This window comes from Euleptes europaea, chromosome 20, assembly GCF_029931775.1.
Source record: "Euleptes europaea isolate rEulEur1 chromosome 20, rEulEur1.hap1, whole genome shotgun sequence".
In the NCBI taxonomy this organism is placed as follows: Eukaryota; Metazoa; Chordata; class Lepidosauria; order Squamata; family Sphaerodactylidae; genus Euleptes; species Euleptes europaea.
In genome coordinates this window covers 2,395,270-2,418,324 of record NC_079331.1, presented here as the reverse complement: position 1 = coordinate 2,418,324, position 23,055 = coordinate 2,395,270, and the positions used below count along the sequence as shown (strand labels likewise).

Sequence of the window (23,055 nt, the reverse complement as noted above, 5' to 3'; positions counted from 1 at the left end):
GTGATCGAGGCTGCAAGTCGTGCGGGCCGCAGGTAAGTTCAATCGATGCTGAGTGACAGGAGAGGGACGGTCAGCTAGAGTGGCTTCTATTAACGAAGGAAGCAGCGCGGGGGCCCCAAAAGAGGGGACACAGAGAGGCTGCCCGGTGTGGTTTCTAGAGGGAACGGGGAGTCCCCCAGGACCTCATGGCTTCTCCCAAGGACACGACCTTGCCATCAGCGATTGGCGTGTCAGACTGGGATCAGGGAGAACCCAGTTCAAACCCCTCCACGCTGCTATGGAGGCTCACTGGGTGACCTTGGGCCAGTCACATGCTCTCAGCCTAACCTACCTACCTTGCAGGGTTGTTGCGAGGATAAAACAGAGGAGAGAACAATTTAAGCCACTTTGGGTCCTCATTGGCGGGAAAGGCGAGATGTAAAGGACTTGATGGACTTTGGTCTGATCCAGCATGGCCTTTCTTATGTTCGTATGTTCTAATCTAAGTGAAAGAATGACAACTTGATCAGATCTCTTACTATGGTGTAGTGGTTAAGAGAGGTGGACTATGATCAGGAGAACCAGGTTTGATTCCCCCACTCCTCCATATGAGCGCGGAGGCTAATCTGGTGAACTGGATTTGTTTCCCCGCTCCTCCACACGAAGCCAGCTGGGTGACCTTAGGCTAGTCACAGCTCTCTTGGAGCTCTCTCAGCCCCACCTACCTCACAGGGTTGTGGGGAAGGGAAGGGGGCTGTAAGCCGGTTTGATTCTCCCTTAAGTGGCAGAGAAAGTCGGCATGTAAAAACCAACTCTTCTTCTAAAAAATTACCTTGCTATCTCTCTTAGCTTTCCAAAAGTATTTATTTATCCATGCAGGAAACCTGTTATGGAGGGGTGCAGGCAGAGACTGTAGAATTTTTAATGTTTCGAAGGTGTAAATGGTGGCGGAGCAACATGGGGGGGAGAGGTTAAGAGGGCACTTTGCCTGGCTTTGGGGCTAGGATAACACCTGCCGTCCACCTGACCCCGTGAAAGGGAAGTGTTCCAGTGCTGGCCCAGGCCCATCAGGTCCAGCAGTCTGTTCACCCAGTGGCCAACCAGGTGCCTCTAGGAAGCACCCCAAACAAGATGACTGCAGCAGCTCCACCCTGCCTGTGTTCCCCAGCACCCAAAATAATAGGCCTGCTCCTCTGATCCTGGAGAGAATAGGGATGCATCATGACTAGTATCCATTCTAACTAATAGCCATGAATACCCCCCTCCTCCATGAATATGTCCACTACCCTCTTAAAGCCTTCCAAGTTGGCAGCCATCACCACATCCTGGGGCAGGGAGTTCCACCATTTAACTATGCATTGTGTAAAAAAATACTTCCTTTTATCTGTTTTAAATCTCTCACCCTGCAGCTTCAGCAATGACCCCGGGTTCTAGTATTATGGGAGAGGGAGAAAAACCTCTCCCTGTCCCCTCTCTCCAAACCATGCATAATTTTATAGACCTCTATCATGTTTCCCCTCAGCCGCCTTCTTTCCAAGCTAAACACCCCTAAGCGTCTTAACCGCTCCCCATAGGACAGTTGCTCTAGTCCCCTGATCATTTTGGTTGCTCTTTTCTGCACCTTCTCAAGCTCTGTAATATCCTTTTTTAGGTGCGGTGACCAGAACTGTACACAGTATTCCAAGTGCGGACTCACCAAACCTGGCTCTGGTTAGTATTTGGATGGGAGACTACCAAGGAAGTCCAGGGTTGCTAAGCAGAGGCAGGCAACGGCAAACCAACATTACAGGATCGCAGTTAAGTCAGCTGTGATGTGACAGCATTTCCCATCACACCATGTCCACACTCTGGGGCGAATGCTATTCCCTCTCTCCCCCCACACACGCACACTATGTAAATGTGGGAAGGTTTGAAAACCACTGCAGTAGAGGCCTGGCAGCCCAGATTTGATGTGCTGAATCCCGGGCGTTCATTGCGTTCACACCCCAAGGTGGCCAGTTTTGCAAACCGCTTCAGGGAAATGCCGAGCTCTAAGGAAGCTTGGCACAAAACGCATTCCAGTTGCCAGGGCTCCCAGGACTGAAGGTCTTTGCAACCCTGCCGCTCCTTTTGGCAGGCATCTTTTTGGCATCTTCACTGAGCGGAGGCCGGCCAGATTAGGGCTTCCTGCAGTGCCTCAAGAGCACCTCTTCAACTCTGAAGACTTGGAATGCTTTTACAGCCTCTTGAAGAAAAGCATCCTTTAAGCCTTTACTCTGATACAAAAAAAAAGAGAGCTCTCCGGAGGATTCCTCCCTCCCCTTGCCAGATTCTCTTCTTCCCCTAAGTGATTAATGGGCAAGCAAAGCTTCTCTCTGTAGCCCTTGCCTCTCTTTTGTTATTATCTCAGGGGAAAAGGTACTTCCGTCCACGTTTGCAGCCTTGCGAACGAGATTGGTCTCAGTTCTGTTAGATGCAAAAGCATTCCCCTATTCCCTGGCACAGATTTAAAGTTCCTTCTCACACAAATGCAGACCCCTCCAGTGGTCCCCGTTTGGACCAAGGACGGTCTTGCCTTCTAGATGATAACTGTCCGTACTTAGTCCTCTGGGGATATTTGAACACTTGGGAGTGTCATCAGCGACCACTCTTTGGGAGCTGCCTTTAAAATCTTCAGGGGTGCCTATGTCTAGATTCCAGCACAGGTGCGTGGGAACGTGTTGGCACCTTGTAGCATTTATGTATTCGGAAATTTACATCTCGCAGCGGGGACCCAAAGCGGCTTCCATCGATCTCCTCTCCTGCATTTCAATCTCACAACAGCCCTGTCAGGTAGGCTTAGGCTGACCGGCCCAAGTAGGGTTGCCAGGTCCCTCTTTGCACTTGTGGGAGGTTTTGAGGAGGGCGGGGTTTGGGGAGGGGAGAGACTTCAATGCCATAGAGTCCAATTGCTAAAGCGGCCATTTTCTCCAGGTGAACTGATCTCTACCGGTTGGAGATCAGTCGTAATAGCAGATCTCCAGCCACCACCTGGAGGTTTAGGAAAAGTAGTAACCTGTGTTGTGATAGTATAGACTAAGAGAGAGGGCAGCACGAGGCTCAAGACTAAAGATGAAAATATATATATATACGTAACAAAGGACCAAAGTTACATATAAAGTGACTGCACTAATTATTTCAATAAGTTTTTTATTAGTGCTATAGGTCACATTGTTGAATTGTAGCTCTTGGCGGCTTATTAATAGATTGTAGCCCCATGTGGCTTCTTATAGATGCTGTATGCGTTAATACTTATTTCATTTACTGACCCAGAGTGGTAACATTGAATTAAGCCCTGCGAGGCATTCTCCGTGTGCTGTAACACATTATGTTGTGTATGTATATAGTTGGGGAGTAATCAAGGGGGTCATACACAACACATTACTCTCGAGTAAATTTCCTATTTGCTTTGTTTTGCTTGTTGATGAATGAAGTATAACTTCATATTATATATATATATAGATAGATAGATAGATTTATTTATTTCATCTTTAGTCTTGAGCCTCGTGCTGCCCTCTCTCTTAGTCTTAACCACCTGGAGGTTGGCAACCCTAGGCCCAAGATGACCTCCCATGGCACCATGCGGGGGAGAGGGGTTTTGAACCTGGGTCTCCCAGATACTAGCCTGAAACCCTAACCACTACACCACCCCCTGGCTGTAAGCACCAACTCCTGGGCATGCACAAGCCAGGATAATGCACACACGTGTTGTGGGGTGTGTGTGGGCTGCACCAACTGCAGACCCTTCCTGCTGGGTTCAAGTCCAAATTTTCTTTCTTATTTAAAAAAAAAGAAGAAAAAGAAAAGAAAACCCCTGCTCCCTTCCCCCCCCCCAAAAAAACACTCTTTTCAGTAAGAGATGATTAGAAGCAAAGGCATAGAAGGGAGGATCGATCAGTCCGGCATTGACCTGCCACGCCTGTACGGCGATGGATTATGTCTGCCTGGCTGCGGAGGGAGGGGGGGTTGAAAGAGAGAGGTGCACACAAGCGCATGCGCACCGGGTCTCATGCCTCTCCCCCGAGACCCGCGCGGTCTCGCGCTGGCAGGCTGCGCCGCCTTGTGCGCCTGCGCGCCTCCCCTTCGCGGCTGAATTTGCAAGAAAGTGGCCAAATAGGGGGAAGCTTCCTAAGGCGTCCTGCAGCCTGAATCGGGTTGCATCTTATTTTGCATTCCTCCCCTTCGCAGATTCGTGCATTGCTTTATTTTTTTTAATTTTTTTATTTATTGCTTAATTCATTTATTTATTTTTGCTCTAGGGTTGCCCAGCCTCCAGGTACTAGCTGGAGACCTCCTGCTATTACAATTGATTCTCCAGCTGACAAGAGATCAGTTCGCCTGGAGATAGGGTTGCCAACCTCCAGGTACTGTTTGGAAAACAGCACTGGAGATAAAATGTACAAAGGTAACAAAGTTCTTATATTGTGCTTAGTTGCAGTCTCCGGGCAACAGAATAACGCAATCTTCTTGGTATATACTTGTTGCTAATATTAATTTGAAAAGTCCGTAAGGTACACACTTAAACAATCCCAAAGGTTCACTTATTGGGAGTAGATGTTGCACAGAGACTGCATCAAACATGTTTTGTATATATTGTATATATTTGTGACGTGTTATTGTTTATGTACTCCACTTTTGTGACTGTTAACTAAGCACAATATAAGAACTTTGTTACCTTTGTACATTTTATCTCCCGTGCTGTTTTCCAAACCATATCGGTATAGGCATGGAGGTGCCCCCTATTTTGGATTGTAACCTCCAGGTACTAGCTGGAGACCTCCTGCTATTAAAAACTGACCTCCAGCCGATAGAGATCAGTTCGCCTGGAGAAAACAGCCGCTTTGGTCATTGGACTCGATGGCATTGAAGTCCCTCCCCTGGCCAAACCCTGCCCTCCTCAGGCTTCGCCCCCCAAAAAACTTCCCGCCAATGGCGAAGAGGGACCTGGCAGCCCTGTTTTGCTCCAGTGCAATGGCCGTTCTTGCACAGAGCCCAGCGCCGGGAGGGAAGGGGGGCTCACCATTCAGAATCCAGATGATGCCCTTCATTAGAGTAGGCGGCTCACTTGCAAGTGATTTTAACGTGCCTGCAAGGAAAATGGTTTTTTGTTTGTTTTTTTATTAAGCAAACTAACTGTTCCCAATTCTTTTTTTTTACAGTTAGGGTAATGGAGAATGCTTAATAACGAGGAACGGCAACAATTTTCTATTTGCAATACTTTTCGTCTGAAACGGTGTTACGGCGGTGAGGGATCCCTGTGTTTTGGATTTTTGCGATGGCAGAAAATGGAGTTCCGGGAAATAAAAGGCCTTGGAGAAGCTTATCCCTAGGGGACAAAGTCAGGAGAAAGGCTAACAAGAAGTACGGGCCGGAAGCTGAAGATGCGTCCTCTTCTGCCTCTATCGTTTCATTTTTCAATAAAGTCCCCCCTTCTGCCGTGGCCTGTCCCCTGTGTGGGCAGACAGTGCCAAGATACCAAATCAACCAGCACATTGATGAAGTGTGTCAAAAGAGCCCTGATGCTGATAATGACGTGGTTCTGGTTGAGCCTGCATCTGGGGTGGATGCTGGTACTTCCGGGGGTCGTCAGCTGAGCCCTTCCAGCCCATACTCTGCAAAGGAGGCCTCGACCCTGGAGAAGAACCCAGCAACCCCAGAAGGCAGTGGCCTCAAAAGGAAACGTGGGGCCGGAGAACAAACAAGCCCCTATTTTAAAGGGGATGCTAGCTTGGTAGGGAGCGACAGCAAGCCCTCAGTTCAGGCAGTCAAAAAGATCTCTCTGGGAAGTTTGGTGTCTAAGCTCTCCAGGAGACGCGGTGCCCAGGGTGGTAACAGGGGACGCAGGCATGCCAAGACCTGCCTGACCCCAGACTCACAGGACAGTGACGCAGAACGCAGCCTAGGAGACGCCACTCCTGAAAGTGGTTCCCAGAAAGAAAATTGTTTCCCTTTTTCAAGATCCGAGGAACAGCGTAGTCTGAAAGGAAGTTTAACAAGCACACCTGGAACTCCTGGCACAGCGCGAGACGGTGATCCGGGGGTGCTCCAGGTTGGTTCGGAGGATTCCACTCATGTGTCTGTCCCGTTGGGTTATCTTGATGGCAATGAACTTGCCCTGCCAGCAGGAGGGGGCAGTAAGCAGCCAAAGAGTCCCATAGACCCCGTTCTCAATCCTGGCCAGCATGCAGCGTGTTTAGCAGCTGATGGTGAAGCAGGGCCGTCTGATTTGGAAATCCAGGGGCTCTCGCCTGGTGAGCACGATCCGTTATCTCCTGCAAAACAGAAGCCCTTTAAGCGAAAGCAGAAATACCCCTCCTACAGAGTTGACACCAAACAGCTTCCCGGGGAAGGCCGTCCAGACTTAAGGAGTGAAATGACAGCTGGCCACGCAGGGCCTCCTGAAAAACCAGCCATTGGGAATACGAGTGGCACCATTTTGGGGGCGCTCCCTGATCCCTCTGGCTTTGCGGCAGACTTGGGGGGGCATCCGTATTATCTCCAGAATTTCCGGAGGGTCGTGCGAGCCGTGTTGGAGGAGTCGGATGACAGGAGGCTGTTTAATGCACACGAATTGCTGCTTGTTGGTAAATTCTACGAGCTGTCAGGTACTTTTGGCTCTCAAAAGCTCTTACCCCCCCCCCCAAAAAAAAAACTTGTTGATCTCTTAAGGTGCTGCTGGACTCAGATTAGTTGTGAATTTTATGCATTGTGCAGGGGGTTGGGCTAGATGACCCTGGTGGCCCCTTCCAACTCTATGATTCTATCTATGATTCTATCTAGGTCTTCTACTTCAGACCAACACGGCTGCCCTCTGCAACAGATAGGGAATAGTTTCCCATTATGCCAACAGGCCTCGAGCAGAGCGCAGGGGCAAATGGCCCAGGGGGTCAGACCTGAGGGGTGGCCAAACCTATTGCCTGTGGATCGACTGAGGTTGGGATATAGCCAGCAAGCCAAACAGGCCTTTGATGAAGCCGCAGCTCTGTTGCTGCGTGTGGATGTAGGGCGCCCTTAGCGGAGCTATTTGCATAATGGGCATGCTTCAAAACCCTTCGCTTTCCGCTAAGAAGCGTGCACGATCTGTGCAGCTCTGAGCTTTGATGTCGGGCTGTTCATCAGGGCCGGCAAAGAGGCTGGAGCGTTCCACTTGCACAATAATTTCCATTTTTGGCACAGGGGCAGCGGGAAAGCCGGTTCCTGTGCAGCTCTACGGAGATTTCTTTGAGATGGGGCTGAATTCTTGGGCAATGGGGGGGCCTTCGGTCTTTCCCCAAGTAGCTCTTCTTTGCGCTAGTCTTTGTTGGAAAGGGGTGCAGAAAGGGAAAGCGCGTACTGTCCTTGCAAAGAAATCCTCAAAATGGCTGACGCAGATTATCTTCAGTCGCACAGCGGACATCCTTGTGCTGGGCTGGCAGCTGCTGCCAAAGCAACATTTTAAAAAATCTGCAATGCCAATCAAATCAATGGCCATTCTAAAGCCTTGCTGGGCAAAAACCCCACCTGGCCCTGCCCATTTTCCTAAAACACTTGACTGATGCTGGGAGAGGTGTCGGCAGGCGCCACAGGAGAAGGGCCATAGCTCAGTGGTAAAGCCTCTGCTTGGCATGCAGAAGGTCCCAGGTTCAATCCCCGGCATCTCCAGTTAAAGGGACCAGGCAGGTGGGTGATGGGAAAGACCTCTGCCTGAGACCCTGGAGAGCCGCTGCCGGTCTGAGTAGACAATACTGACTTTGATGGACCAAGGGTCTGATTCAGTATAGGGCAGCTTCATGTGTTTGTGGTGTCTGTAGGCACCATGTTGGGGGCCCCTGCTGTAGTTGGACTTAAAATGGGTTGTCTAATTTGTTGAAGCAATTTCAAAATGTCTGCAGTTATTTTCCAGGTGTGCAGTCCGTCTGTCGAAAGCCCTTTTCAACTCTGTCCTCCCTTCTCTCCCCACCCGGTTTACACCAAAACGTCAGCCGGCGGACAGAAGTTATACGTAAGGCTTTTCCAACGCAAACTGAGCTGGATAAAAACCGGCAAACTGAAGTACCCAGAGATTGGTGACGATTTATCGCCGTACGTGGAACAGCTCGTTGGTGCAGGATTCCTAGAGTCAGGTACGTCTGTTGACTAAAAGCGGGATACCATAAAAGCTGCCTGTTTGGCAGTATCCTCTGATGGAGTTCAGAAATGCAAGTCCTCGCGTAAAAAGAAATCCTAAGGAACTCCTTGCATTTTGAAAGCTAGCACATCAGGAAAAGGCGAGCAAGAATTTTTAATTTTTTTGCTAGTTTTCTACATGCAGAGAGTTCATTTATTTTTAATACAGGGAACATTTTTTTTTAAAGAAAGGGATTTCCTAAAATGATCAGTATGTTCCAGAAAGGACTCAGCTCCTTCTGTTTGTTCCCTAGGTGTGTGTGGTAGCCATTAGAGAACATAAGAAAGGCCATGCTGGATCAGACCAAGGCCCATCAAGTCCAGCAGTCTGTTCACACAGTGGCCAACCAGGGGCCTGTAGGAAGCCCACAAACAAGACGAGTGCAGCAGCACCATCCTGCCTGTGTTCCACAGCACCTAATATATTAGGCATGCTCCTCTGATCCTAGAGAGAATAGGTGTACATCATGACTAGTATCCAAGAATACTCTCCTCCATGAACACGTCCACTCCCCTCTTAAAGCCTTCCAAGTTGGCAGCCATCACCACATCCTGGGGCAGGGAGTTCCACAATTTATGATACAATGGGCCAAGGAAAGCAGTCTCAAAGAACACAAGTTGCAGCCACAAGGGCCTGCAGGGAGGGGCGGCAGCAGGCTATTCATGAGCTGTGTGATTTGAGCAAGGGCTCCAGATGATGATTTGGGATGGGTGGGAGAGGATGGCTTTTGTACCGAAATAGAAGAAAGCTCTCGGGTCCCAGCACCAGCTTCTGCTCTGCCGCTTTTGTGTTTTACTTTAATGATGGCCGCCGTACAGGATTCTTGGTTTCTTCATCTACAGGAAGATGTTTTTGAGATTGTTCTTGCGTTCTTTCCTGCCCATCCGCAGACTCAGATTTACGAGTTTTGTCCGAGGTTCTCGACCTGCTCTCCGCCCCCGAGCTGAAAACCTTGGCGCAGACCTTCCACCTGGCAAACCCAAACGCTCAAAAGCACCAGCTCCTCAAAGACTTCCTCAAGCTGGCGAAGCAACGGTCCGTCTTCAGCAGCAAGGAATCGGGCGTCGGAAGCGTGATTCTGAAAAGGTGAAAGTCCGGGCAGGGTGAGGCTGGGGGGGATGCACTGACCAAACCAGGAGTCCAGAGTTCTGCCCCCGGATCATCCAAATGCCACGTCAAAAGCAGATGTCGCTAATGAAGCACGTCCGCAAAGATTTTGAAGTTGCACCGTTTATTTCACTCTTCTCATATATATATTTTTTGCACTCGAACCACTGAGGATCCTGGGATTTCATTAGCATGAGTTAACCCCACACTTCTGTGCAAACCTTTACAGCCTATAAAGGGGCTCGGCAGAAGGGTTTGGCTCTCGGAGAAAAGAATGAGTTAAGATATTGCATTTTATAGTCGGCACCAGAGCAAGCAGCCATCGTGGTATGCTGTGAGCCATTTCCGCTTCCTTCTATTTGCTTCCTTTGTGCTCCACTTTTATCCCCAACGGGGACCTGAGGAGGCTTACAACATCCCCCCTTCTCCCATTTATCCTCACAACAACCCTATGAGGTAGGTTAGGCCGAGTGTGTGTTGCTGGCCCAAGGTCACCCGGCGAGCTTCCATGGCGTGAGTGGGGATTCGAACCCGGGTTTCCCAGATCCTAGTTTGACACTCTAACCTTTCCTTTTCAGGCTCATTTGACCAAAGGTCTTGAGCATAGGATAAAATAATTTTAACATTATAGATTATTAAAATGTACAACAGAAGTACCTTTAAATTCTTAAAATACTTGAAGCGCTTTAAAATCAAAATCACAATAACCAAGAATTGAGTTACTTTACAAGCGTAACAGTAACTTGCAATAATAATAATATCACTAGTTAACAATAGGACAAGTTTAGCCTTGTCCTGCCTTTAAGGAAACTATTATTACCAGATATTTCGCGATGCATTTGGTTATTTCTGGGTCAGCATCAGCCAACAGAAATGGGACACACACACCCCGCCCCCCAGAGTCAACAGGAAGATATCTTGATAAAATGGGTGACCCTCTAACCGTGCTTCCTTTTAGCCTGCGGACAGGGCAGAGGGGCCTAAGAGTTCCTCCCTTTCAGAGGTTAAAACGCTTGGCAGCGGCTGCAGCTCGTCTTTTTCCAGCTTTAGGAAATGCTGTTCTTTTCTTCGAGTCTAACCCAGTTTTTAAAGAGCCGAGGTGCCAACGGCAGCCACCTCCGTGGAGACGCCATCTCCGCTCCGTTGCTATTTACGTACTCGGGCTCCATGCTAATTTTGAGCAGGGGATTTGTCTTGGTTGACACAGGCATAATTTTGCAGCACTTCAACTATGTTAATGTGTGTGAGAGAGGGGGAGGGAAAGAAAATTCAACCCTAGGAGAAAAAAGAAGAGTTGGTTTTTATATGTCGACTTTCTTTACCTTTTAAGGAAGAATCAAACTGGCTTACAATCACCTTCCCTTCCCCTCCCCAGAAGAGAGACCCTGTGAGGTAGGTGGGGCTGAGAGAACTCTAAGAAAGCTGTGACTTGCCCAAGGTCACCCAGCTGGCTTCATGTGTAGGAGTGGGGAAACCAACCCGGTTCACCAGATTAGCCTCCGCCGCTCATGTGGAGGAGGGGGGAAATCAAACCCGGTTCTCCAGATCAGAGTCCACCGCTCCAAACCACAGCTCTTAACCACTACACCACGCTGGCTCTGGAATTATTGAACATACACACCCTATATTGCACCCAGTGCATAAGAATCCATTTAATTTAGAAACCCAGTGTTGTATAGTGGTTAGAGCGTCAGACGTGGATCTGGGAGACCCAGGTTCGAATCCCCACTCTGCGGTTGAAGCTTGCTGGCTGACCTTGGGCCTGTCACATCCTCTCAGCCTAGCCTACCTCACAAGGTTGTTGTGAAGAGAGAATAGAGAAGGGGGAATGTGGCAAGCCACTGGGGAGAAAGACACGATATAAATGAAGTATTTTTTAAAAAGTGTATGATCCTGCATAAAAGAGAGGAGAGTTGATTTGTGTGGACTTTTTGCTTGGTACCCAGGGCTAAGGATCTGGCTGGGAAATCGGTCCGGCTTTGTAAAGGCCCGCGGGAGGTCTTCTCACGGGTGCTCCTGCTCTTCACCCTGACCGACCCAACAGAAGAGGAGGAAGCCGGGAGCGGTGGCCAAAAAGCGCTCTCCACCCTTCTGCTGGTCAACCTGGGCCGGACGGCCTTCCCTGCTTACATAGTCAAGACGGAACACCTGATATTTCAGGATCGGGATGACTTCCTCAGGTAGGAAGAAGCGGGGGCGGGGGCCGCCCTAAACCATCTTGGGGGCGCTCGCCCTTCAATTTGCTCCAGTGCTTTTCCTTTGGAGGCAGCTTAGAGGGCAAGAAGGAGAGACAGAGAAAGGGATTTGTATGCCCTGGCAGGATCAGACTGCAGTGTGCCAGGGAGAGGGCTGTGCCCACATCCCATTCTCTGGGTATCTTGCTGCCCTGGGCAAGGTACCCCCACCGTGCTACCTCCAGCAGGGGCCAAGCCCCTTTGGCAATGCTGGTGCAGGCTTCTAAATGCTGCTGGCATTTCCGAATAGGCTCTGGGGCTCATCTTGTGAGGTTTGGGGGCTGCCACATAAAAGAACATAAGAAAAGCCCTGCTGGATCAGACCAAGGCCCATCAAGTCCAGCAGCCTGATCACACAGTGGCCAACCAGGTGCTTCTAGGAAGCCCACAAACAAGACAACTGCAGCAGCATTTATCCTGCCTGTGTTCCACAGCACCTAATATATTCGGCATGCTCCTCTGATCCTGGAGAGAGTAGGGATGCATCATGACTAGTATCCATTTTAACTAGTAGCCATGAATACTCCTCTCCTCCATGAACATGTCCACTCCCCTCTTCAAGCCTTCCAAGTTGGCAGCCATCGCCACATAAGAACATAAGAAAAGCCCATGCTGGATCAGATCAACGCCCACCAAGTCCAGCAGTCTGTTCACACAGGGGCGAACCAGGTGCCTCTAGGAAGCCCCCAAACAAGATGGCTGCAGCAACACCATCCTGCCTGTGCTCCACAGCACCTGATAGAACAGGCATGCTCCTCTGATCCTGGAGAGAATAGAGATGCATCATGACTAGTATCCATTTGTACTAGTAGCCATGAATACTCCTCTCCTGCCTGTCCAGGAGATAAGGCTGGAATACATTCAGCTTCCCAATAAAAATAACAATTTGCCCCAGATATGCCACCGCTGCCCACACGTCCAGTGACATCTCTGTGGCCATGGCAAATCGAGACTGGGAAGAAGCGCATAGGCTCTACGAGGCTGCGAAGGACACCTGGCGGAAAATGGAGGCTCATCCTTCCCTGAGGTATGCATTCTGGGAGAGGGGGGAAAGATTTAACTCCGCCAGACTAAAGTATGAATCCACAGTTGACCACCCAGGAAGATCTTGGCGGCCGCAGTCTGAATCTGAGAACCTCCCCGTATTATAAAAACTAACCGTGTTTCTCGGGCAGGCACCACGCAACCCTCCCGGAATACCTGCGGTGCTTCACGGTTGGGTGGGTGTACACACGGATCCTGTCGCGGGGAGTCGAGATCCTGCAGAGATTTCTCATGTATAAGGTAAGGGTTGGGAATCCCAGATGGAATCATAGAGTTGGAAGGGACCACCAGGGTCATCTAGTCCAACCCCCTGCACAATGCAGGAAATTCACAACTACCTCCCCCCCCCGCCCCGTGGCCCCTACGCCATGCCCAGAAGATGGCCAAGATGCATTTTCATACTTTCCTCAAGATTTCATACTTTCCTCCAGATTGTACAGGGGTGTCAGAGGGGATTGATCCTTCCACCTCTGTAGGGTTTTGCCTGTTCACCCATGCACCAGCATACACTTTCTGCCTTCCTATGAAACTAGGTAGGAAAAACAGCTTTGCGGGTCACATGGGGAGGGAGGATGGGTATCAGGATTAAGCCCTTCTCCCCTCTCTTTGGGTCTGGTTTGCACAGGCCTGAATCTAAACACAGGGAACATTTCAGAGTGAATCACTCTTCTTGTTCCCCTCTTTTGACCCTTTTGGCTACCAAAAGGGGAGACTCTTCTCGTTCTGTTTGGCTAACGGTGCTTGCGGAAGAGTTTAGTTAGCTCAGTGACATATGGGTTTTGCTGTGTGTGCAAAGGGTGGAATGTTAGGGGAGGGGCCGTGGCTCAGTGGTAGAGCCTCTGCTTGGCATGCACAAGGTCCCCGGTTCAATCCCTAGCATCTCCAGTTAAAGGGACCGGGCAAATAGGGGATGCAAAATACCTCTGGCCTGAGACCCTGGAGAGCCGCTGCCGGTCTGAGTAGACAATACCGACTTTGATGGACCAAGGGTCAGATTCAGTATAAGGCAGCTTCATGTGTTCCTGTGTAGGGTGGGAGAAATTGCAATTGTGTGCCTTGCCCCGGGGGCGACAGAATCCTGGACCTCAGCCTCACAGTTGGGCGGAAGGCAGATTTCTGCCTGGTTCTAACAGGGAACCCCCTTCTTGCGCGTAGGGAGCCGTGGAGCAGCTCGAGGACCTCCTGGCGCAAGAGGTTTATTGCACCGACAGCAGAGGCCGGTGGTGGGATCGCCTGGCCCTTAATTTGCACCAGCACTTGAAAGAGACAGAGAAGGTAACATCCCGGTCGCTGTACTTAGACTCTGGGGTTTGCAGTCCTGGTTGTCTACTATTATCTTACGCCGGGATGCAAGCAGAGAACAGACTTATGGGCACTGCTAGTCCTGTAAGCCCTCTTAGAGCTCTCTCCAACCCACCTACCTCACAGGGTGCCTGTTGTGGGGAAGGGAAGGCAACCGTAAGCCGGTTTGAGTCTCCCTTAAGTGGTTGAGGAAGTCGGCATATAAAAACCAACTCTTCTTCTCTGCGATCGCTGCATCTCTGCTAGGCCATCAGCTGCATCAGGAAAGGCCTCCTGGATCCGTTTGTGCGCACGGGCCACCGTCTCGCCCTCTCCCAGCGGGCCCAGCGGATGAGAGAGTCCCCGGCTTGTAAGAAACTGAGGCATCTCCTCCAAGACCTGCCGGTGATTTCGGTGGAAGACGTTGCACACGTCAGTAGCTCTTGTGTTTCCTGTTTTGTTGGGGGGTCCCTTGTTATTTGTTTTGCATTTATATCTCATCTCTTCTGATGTGGAGCTTAAGGGGAGAAGGCAGGGGAAGGAGACTGAACGCAGACAATCAGACTGACTGGGTTTGTTGGTTGGGATCCGATCAGGACTTTCAGACAAGTCTGAGATCCCGGCATCCTACAAACGCATGCGCTTCTTAAGTCTGCTCTGCATATGCGCCAGACTGAGGAGGTAGAATGGGTGGTACCGTTGGAGACTGCAGGTGGGGAAAAAAATTACATTTCTCGTGCTCCGCTGTATAAACACTCCCTGCAAAAAGGAAATCTAGCACCTCAGGCAGAGAGGTTCTTAATGCGCTGTGTTAGTTTTCTGCTTAGAGGGAATTGTTAAACGTGAGGGAACTTTGAAAAAGTGGCACAGCAGAGCGTACCGTTGCTGCATCCTTCTTTGTTCTGATCCAGGCGTAGACTTGGCCCGAGATGTACATTATTAATGTACAGAAAAATGCCTAAATTCTACTTTACATTTTGTGTACTACCTCTACATGCGCCTCTTGCATTTTTATAATTCTGTTTCCTGAATTTTTGGCTGAGAACATCTATTTTTGGGTCCACGCATAGCCATCTGGATGCCATGCTCAAGGGCCCTGCTGCGTCTCATTTCTGCACTCTGGAGGCGTCTCCACCCCATCCTGTTATTCTTCGCCACCCCCACGCGAGAACTATCTCGGGATGACAGAGCCACCTTCGGGGAAATGCAGTGTGGGGGTAGCGGCGTCAGCAAGAGCTGTTTTTCCCATCCAGACAACAGACTTATTTGACAGTCCCCAAATTGAGTCCATTTGCCAACATGGGCACGGCAGCTTCAACACCAACCTTTTTTAAAATTTTTAACTTGCTGCTTGATTGGAGTTACCAAGTTTAACTCGGCGTCTGTATCTCTGAATACCAAGTTGTGCGATGGAGAGCAAATTCTGCGTTCTGAACAGGGCTGTTTTCAATCCTCCCCAGCTTCATGTGTTCTCTTCTGGGTCCTCCCAGTAAGAGGGTCCAGGCCGGAACGGTCATCACGTGCCCTTCTGGCTTAACCCGGGCTTCTCTCTCACTCAGGTCACCATCAAAGGAAAGCTGTGCCCACAAACTGGGATGGGGAAATCCGTGTTCATCAGGGAAGACCTTGGACCAGACGGCGGGGGAGAAGGTCGTGAGCCGTCAGTGGTCGTGTGCTCTGTGGAGGAACTGGCCTTGGCCCATTATGAGCAGAAAGGCTTTGACCAAGGTACGGTAGGCTCCGTCCATTGGGGCATTCAAGAAACAGAACCCAGAAAAGTGTTTTGCAGATGAAGCGGCGGGACTCGGCAGGCAGGAGCAGGTCATCCTTAATGGTTGGTGGTGGGGTCAGGTGCTTGAGATAGGCTAACAGGTTCAGCCCTACCCAGTGACTCTTAGTGAAGGTGGTCTACCTCTTCCCCGGTGGGAGATTTCATTACTCCCCTCCATATGCCCATCCGACCTGCCATCATGGCAGGCGTTTTGCTAATTTTTAGAAACGAGAAGGGCAATGAAGTGGTCGTGTTGGTCTGCAGAAGAAGAGCTACAGTCGGGTCCAGGAGCACCTTAAGAGACCAACAAGGTTTTCGGGGTACGAGCATTCGAGAGTCAAAGATCCCTTCATCAGATACGAAAAGTAGGCAGCGGCAATGAAGTATAAGCCAGAAATGAAGCCTTGATTTTTAATTTTGGCTTGTTGAAGTGCACATGAAGCTGCCTTCTACTGAATCAGAACCTTGGTCCATCAAAGTCAGTATTGCCTACTCAGACCGGCAGCGGCTCTCCAGGGTCTCAGGCAGGGGTCTTCCACATCACCTCCTTGCCTGGGCCCTTTAACTGGAGATGCCACTGGGGATTGAACATGGGACCTTCTGCATGCCAAGCAGATGCTCTACAAACTGAGCCACAGCCCCTCCCTATGTTTTGAAATACTGGTTTGTCCTAAAATGAGACTCCCGAGATGACAAGGAAGTCGTACTGACTTTCAAAAATACTGAAGACACAAGGAGTATGTCTAGCATCTCTAACGACGTTACAGAATGTCGTTGGCCATCGCCACTTAAAATATTCCAAAATAGCTTTCATGGCTATGATTAATACTGTAAGTAACAGCGTTGGTTCATTAGAAAATAATCTCCCCCAGCCTCCAAGTTGGAACAGAACAAGTCTTTGTTTCAAGGCCGATGCTGGCTTTTCCCATCATGCTCTGATCTCTTTTTCCATCCCCATTTCTTTTAAACCCCCCCCCCCCCATACTGAACATCCAACCTGATGAAGAATTCTAAGGAACTCGAAACGTTCGCTCACTGGCTGATCTTAGTTATTTTTAAAAAATGAGTCTCATGACAATTGTGTCTGTGCATCTAATTCAGGCATTCACGGCGAAGGGTCTACGTTCAGCACGCTCTACGGCCTCCTGATGTGGGACATCCTCTTCATGGATGGGGTACCTGATGTTTTCAGGAACCCCTACCAGGTAAGCTCCCTTCCAATTTGACTGAATTATGTGCTGGGGTTTTCAGGTGTAACTGGCCAAACCGCGTTGTGAGCAGAGCCAAGTAAACTGCCAAGATCACACGTTGCTGCTCAAGTGGAATGGGAATGGGGCTCCCGGAGACCCCTTTCCTCCCATGAAAAGGAGCTGGGCATGTTTAGCCTGAAGAGGAGAAGACTAAGAGGTGATACGATAGCCATCTTCAAGTACTTGAAGGGCTGTCGTATAGAGGAGAGTGCCGAGTTGTCTTCTGTTGCCCCAGGAGGTCGGACCAGAACCAACGGGTTGAAATTAAATCAAAAGAGTTTCTGTCTAGACACAAAGAAGAATTTTCTAACAGTTAGAGCGGTTCCTCAGTGGAACAGGCTTCCTCGGGAGGTGGTGAGCTCTCCTTCCCTGGAGGTTTTAAAGAAGAGGTTAGATGGCCATCTATCAGCAACGCTGATTCTACGACCTTAGGCAGATGATGAGAGGGAGGGCATCTCGGCCATCTTCTGGGCATGGGGGGCTCACTGGGTGTGTGTGGGGGGAGGTAGTTGTGAATTTCCTGCATTGTGCAGTGGGTTGGACTAGATGACCCTGGTGGTCCCTTCCAACTCTATGATTCTATGAAAATTACGAGGAGCCACTGTCAAGGCGGCCAGCCTCTTGTCTGTACCAAATGTGCTTAAGTTTCCCGTGGGTGCGCTGCCACGCTGGTGTTTCCCCACAGTCCTACCCCCTGGACCTGTACACCGACAGCTTCTACGAGAACCGGAAAGAGGCCATTGAAGCCAGACTCCAGCTCCTGCGCGATGCTTCACCGGAGACCCTGATGGAGTGGATTGGCGAGGTCTGGAATGCCCAGAAGGGCAAAGCAGTGGCGCTGGTCAGCTGGGATCGGTTCTCCTCCCTTGAGCAGGCACAGGTAGGAGACTAACCCAACAAACCCTCCTCTGGTGGCATTCAGGCCCGTCCCCGGGATTGCATTTGCAGCATGCGAGCTCCCCTGCAGGCTGGTGGAAGGGAGGTGACAGCGAGCCTCTTACAGGGGCTCTGTTTTGTGGGAGAAGGCAACGCTCATGCTTGGTCTCTTCGAGGCTTTTTTTGTACTCACACTTGAAGCCAGGTGGCTTACAAAGAGCGGAATTCATCAGTTGGCTGTCATGAGGCATAGCCTCCGGTCCATTCTCCCTCCCTTCTTCATTGAATCTTCAGTGGCGTTCCAAGATCAGGAACGATCACAAAGGGAAGGAAAACAAGATACGAAGGAAATCCTCACTTAGAACAAGCAGTCCTCCTGGGATTTGAGTCCAGTAGCACCTTGAGACCAACAAGATTTTGGGGCTGTGAGCCTTCAAGAGTCAGAGCTGCCTTCATCAGATACAAGTAGGAATGGAGTCTTTATATCCCAATCAGAAGGTGGGAGGGGGGGATCTCCATTTCGGCTTGTATCTGATGAAGGGAGCTTTGACTCTTGAAAGCTCATACCCTAAAAATCTTACTGGTCTCTAAGGTGCTGCTGGACTCGAATATGGATTTTCCACTGCACACTAACATGGCTACTCTCTGAAACAGACAAGGAAGTTTTCCATTATGCTAACTGGCCTTGGGCATGGCACAGGGACAAACGGCTGTCTTCCCTAGGGTAAGATCTGGGGGGTGGGGGCCGGATATGCCTATTGCCTGTGGAGTGACTGAGATGAGGATACAGTCAGTAAGCAGAATAGTCCTTTGATTGCTTCAACAGAAGGATAAAACCCTTGATAAGGCTTTGATTCGACTCCAGAAGTACCTGGGAGACCAACAGGATTTTCTGGGCACGAGCTTTTGAGAGTCGATGTTCCCTTCATCAGATCTGTAGCGTGGACTCTCAGAAGGTTACACCCCAGAAATCTCGCCGGTCTCTGACCAGGCCTCGATGTTTTGTAGAGCCTGGCGCGTTGCTTCGGAGGCTCGTTTCTGAGCGGCATTTGCCGGCAGCTGTCCAGAGATCTGCGCCACTGCAGGGGTGGCCTCCCCGATCTGGTCGTGTGGAGGACAGAAGATCGCCAATTCAAGGTACTTTACCAGCTGCACGGGAGAAGTCGTGGGCCGTGTGATTCGGTGTCACGTTTGGGCCGAGTCATTTTTCAGTCCGAGAGCCCAACTGGAACCAGCTCAGTTACCAAGTGAGAATCGAGGAGTTTTAACGCAGGGAAACCTTCATGCTGGGCTTTTCCCATCACCCAGTTGGAAGGCAGGGAGTCAAGACGGCTGAGCTGTATCCGGGCTGTGCAGTCATCTAGAGCAGGGGTCCCCCACCAGTCCCTTTACAGGCATTCACCATGTTCTTTTAGAAAGGGAGATCCTGGCTCTTAGACTGCATTTGGTTATTTTAGCATGTCTGGGGTAACGCGTTAGCTGTGCTGAGGGGCCTTTGTGACCCTACAGCAGAATACGAATTTTAAAAATGGAACAAATCAAATGAGGCTGCTCCAGGACTATTTGGGGTGGGGGGAGAGATGTGAGTGACGCTCTGAGCCCACCCCAAAAAATCCCCTGGAGAGCGATTGTACAGTGTCAGGTTCATCCTCTCAGCTGGTATACATTCCAGTATCGTGAAAAGCTGCATTCTTCAGCTCTGAAATTATGTGCACAGTCACTGTGGTGTAGTGGTTAAGAGTGGTGGACTCTAAGAACCGGGTTTGCTTCCCCACTCCTCCACATGAGTGGCGGACTCTAATCTGGTGAACTGGATTCGTTTCCCCACTCCTCCACATGGAGCCAGCTGGGGGACCTTGGGCTAGTCACAGCTCTTTTAGAGCTCTCTCAGCCCCACCTACCTCACAGCGTGTCTGTTGTGGGGAGGGGAAGGAAAAATGATTGTAAGCCAGTTTGATTCTTCCTTAAGTGGTAGAGAAAGTCGGCATATTAAAAACCAACTCTTCTTCCTCTGCAGAATTTAGTTCTGCAGTTTTAGGCATTTCTCCAGAGGCCTCAGGGCTAGAAACCTTTTAAAAAGCCGAAGTGACAGCGGGGCCTGCCCTTTCTGTGGAATTGCAGTATCCACGGCTTTGTTTGTACTCTTGTTTTCTCCGAAGGCAGGCAGCATAAAACGATGAAGTCAGAATTAGCCTAACGGAAAGGGAAGTTGGTGTCAAAACAACCTTCAAATTTGGCATTGTGCTCAACTCCTGCTGGATGTCCCTTCCAGCCCAGCCCAGCCTGCTTGGATTGTTTTGCTGTGATGATGTAGCGTTCAACACCAACGTATTGAGTTAGAAATCAGGATTTGGAGCAAACTGTACATCACAAGTGACCTCTTGGTGGATGGCAGCCAAGTGCTTTAGGGAGACGGGTGGTTTTAGTTGAGTCCAGATAAGGATCAGATTGTCTGTTAGCTTCTGTTGAGAACCAGAATGCAATAAAATGGAAGGCAGATGTGAATTAGTGGCAGGCTTCAAGCAACGTCTGCAGGTCATCTGTTGGCTCTGAGCACAGCAGTACAGATTATGTGATATTGGGCACGGGTTCAACTCGTTTGGAATTGTGGGGCTGGGGGTCGGTTCGCTTTCTAAAGCACATTACATGTAGATATCCTGGCTTCGCAAAGGTACTTGAAAGCATGCTGGCCAGGCCAGAACACCTTCTACATGAGAGGAACTTTCCACAGTAAGTCTACCTGGAATTCACTGCTAACATTAAAAAGGCATTAATTTATCCACTAAGATAGTTTCAGGAGGGTAGCCATACTGGTGTCCATCTAGACATTAGGAAGAATTTTCTAACAGAGATGTTCCTCGGTGGAACAGGCTTCCTCGGGAGGTGGTGAGCTCTCCTTCCCTGGAGGTTTTTAAGCAGAGGCTAGATGGCCATCTGTCAGCCATGCTTATTCTGTGGCCTTAGGCAGATGATGAGAGGGAGGGCACCTTGGCCATCTTCCGGGCATGGAGTAGGGGTCACTGGGTGTGTGTGTGGGGTGGTGGTAGTTTGGAATTTCCTGCATTGTGCAGGGGGTTGGACTAGATGACCCTGGTGGTCCCTTCCAACTCTATGATTCTATGGTGCAAAAGAACTAGATTCAAGTCCAGTAGCACCTTAAAAGACCAGCAAAATTTTGGTGGCAAGAGGTTTTGAGAGTCAAAGCTTCCTTTGTCTGACACTTGGTGAAGGTAATCCTCTAGGTGTCTAACGATAGGAGCTTTGACTCTCGAAAGCTCATACCCCAAAAATCTCGCTGGTCTCTAAGGCGCTTCTGGACCCGAATCTAACTCTTAATTTATCCAGTTTACATGAATGAATGAAGCTGCCTCATACTGAATCAGACCCTTGAGGGTCCATCAAAGTCAGTATTGTCTCCTCACACCGGCAGTGGCTCTCCAGGGTCTCAGGCAGAGGTCTTCCACATCACCTCCTTGCCTGGGCCCTTTAACTGGAGATGCCACTGGGGATTGAACCTGGGGCCTTCTGCATGCCAAACAGAGGCTCTACCACTGAGCCACAGCCCCTCTTGTAGAGTGCAGTGATACGGAGGGCAGGCTTTGTCCTCTAACGGCCCTGCTCTCCGGGCACAACTCTACCAGCAGCTCAAGCGCCTCTCTTAAACGCAAGGTTGGGTAGACCCTGGTCTGCGGTGACCAGTTTAGAAATGGGGAATTTCTTTCTCTCTCTCTATCTCAGGTGGTGGAGGTGAAAGGCCCCAATGATCGTCTCTCCCCCAAACAGATGCTCTGGTTAGCTGAGCTGAAGCGCCTGGGGGCGGACGTGGAGGTCTGCCACGTGACCGCAGTCGGATCTAAGAGCGAACGCCTGAGCTGAAGGAGTCTGCCACGTTGGCTGGGTCCCAGGCCTGGGCAACGGAACCGAATAAATTGTCTTGCTTTGTATCCCCCACTGAGTTGGCTGTTCTGGTTTTCCTAAAAGAAACACAAAATCACAGTTCTCCTCCCCCACAGCCCCCGGCGCACCTGTTTAAATAGTTGGGATTGTCCCTTTTGCGTTTATTTGGACAAAATAGCTGCTGTTTCTTCTGACGGGAGTCTTCTAAGCTCAGGTTGATCACAAGGCTCCCGAGTGTCAAATGTCTCTGAAAGATGAATTAGCGGAGGTTAAAAAAAGAGGAAGACGGGAGCCCGGGCTCACAACAGCTCATGCGGGAATCCATTTGGTCAGTTTCATTTTGCTGGCAGGGAAATTGCATCTTCTTTCCTCCCTTCCTCTGGCACACACTGCCCAACAAAGGCTCCTGCGATCCTAGCCACAATTAAGCCTAGGAACAAAGCCCCATGGTACGATAACCATCTTCAAGTACTTGAAGGGCTGTCATATAGAGGAGGGTGCCGAGTTGCTTTCTGTTGCCCCAGAAGGCCAGACCAGAACCGACGGGGGGAAATTAAATCAAAAGAGTTTCCGTCTAGACATTAGCAAGAACTTTCTAACAGAGCGGTTCCTCGGTGGAACAGGCTTCCTCGGGAGGGGGTAAGCACTCCTTCCCTGGAGGTTTTTAAGCAGAGGCTAGATGGCCATTTGTCAGCAATGCTGATTCTATGACCTTAAGCAGATGATGAGAGGGAGGGCATCTTGGCCATCTTCTGGGCATGAAGTAGGGGTAACTGGGTGTGTGTCTGTGGGGGGGGAGGTAGTTGTGAATTTCCTGCATTGTGCAGGGGGTTGGACTAGATAACCCTGGTGGTCCCTGCCAACTCTGCTTCTATGAGCTTAATGGCACCTCTGGCTGAAGCATGAAAATCAAGATTTTTGAATAGGGGTTTTTTTGTGGGGGGGGGGGCAAGCATGTCATTGCACAACAACTACTTACTGGCAAGTGAAATGCTAATTTTTTTTGGTTGCGTTACATGTTGCCACTCTGCATTCACATCAGTATTAAATGTCCCCCACCCACCCCACCAGAGAACACCGCAGAGCAGGACTGGAAAGACTTTTTATTTTATTAATTATTTTATTAAGCCTGACTTACTTCACATTCACAACAGTGACAGGATTCATCCCTGTCAGCTCTTCTTTGCTCAAGTAAGAGTTAGGCATAAAGGCTTTGGATTCCATTTTACGGGGGCTCTCAATAACCTCCCCCCCTCCCATAAAAGCCTTTTCTGTTTAGTAGCAAAGAACCCATGTTTTCTGACTAAAGGCATCAAGCTTCTTTTTAAATTAAACATTAAGAGAGGTTTGGCTTTTAATGTGTGCCTTTTTCTTTGGAGATCTGAACAGCCAAAACATTCCCGGCAGTTGCAAAGAAAAACCACAAAGGCATACATAATTTAAAAGGGAATT

General features: G+C 49.8%; 1 protein-coding gene across 1 annotated transcript; it reads left to right on the top strand.

The window, feature by feature from the left end:
- The first annotated feature begins 5,272 nt into the window (after positions 1-5,272).
- On the top strand, positions 5,273-21,582 carry FAN1 (FANCD2 and FANCI associated nuclease 1). The gene is made up of 13 exons (XM_056866133.1): positions 5,273-6,602; positions 7,959-8,099; positions 9,034-9,229; positions 11,197-11,430; positions 12,380-12,511; positions 12,660-12,768; positions 13,684-13,803; positions 14,077-14,241; positions 15,369-15,537; positions 16,682-16,785; positions 17,516-17,710; positions 18,715-18,843; positions 21,445-21,582. The coding sequence occupies exons 1-13, from the start codon at positions 5,273-5,275 to the stop codon at positions 21,580-21,582; spliced, it is 3,162 nt and encodes a 1,053-aa protein (XP_056722111.1).
- The last annotated feature ends 1,473 nt before the right edge of the window (positions 21,583-23,055 follow it).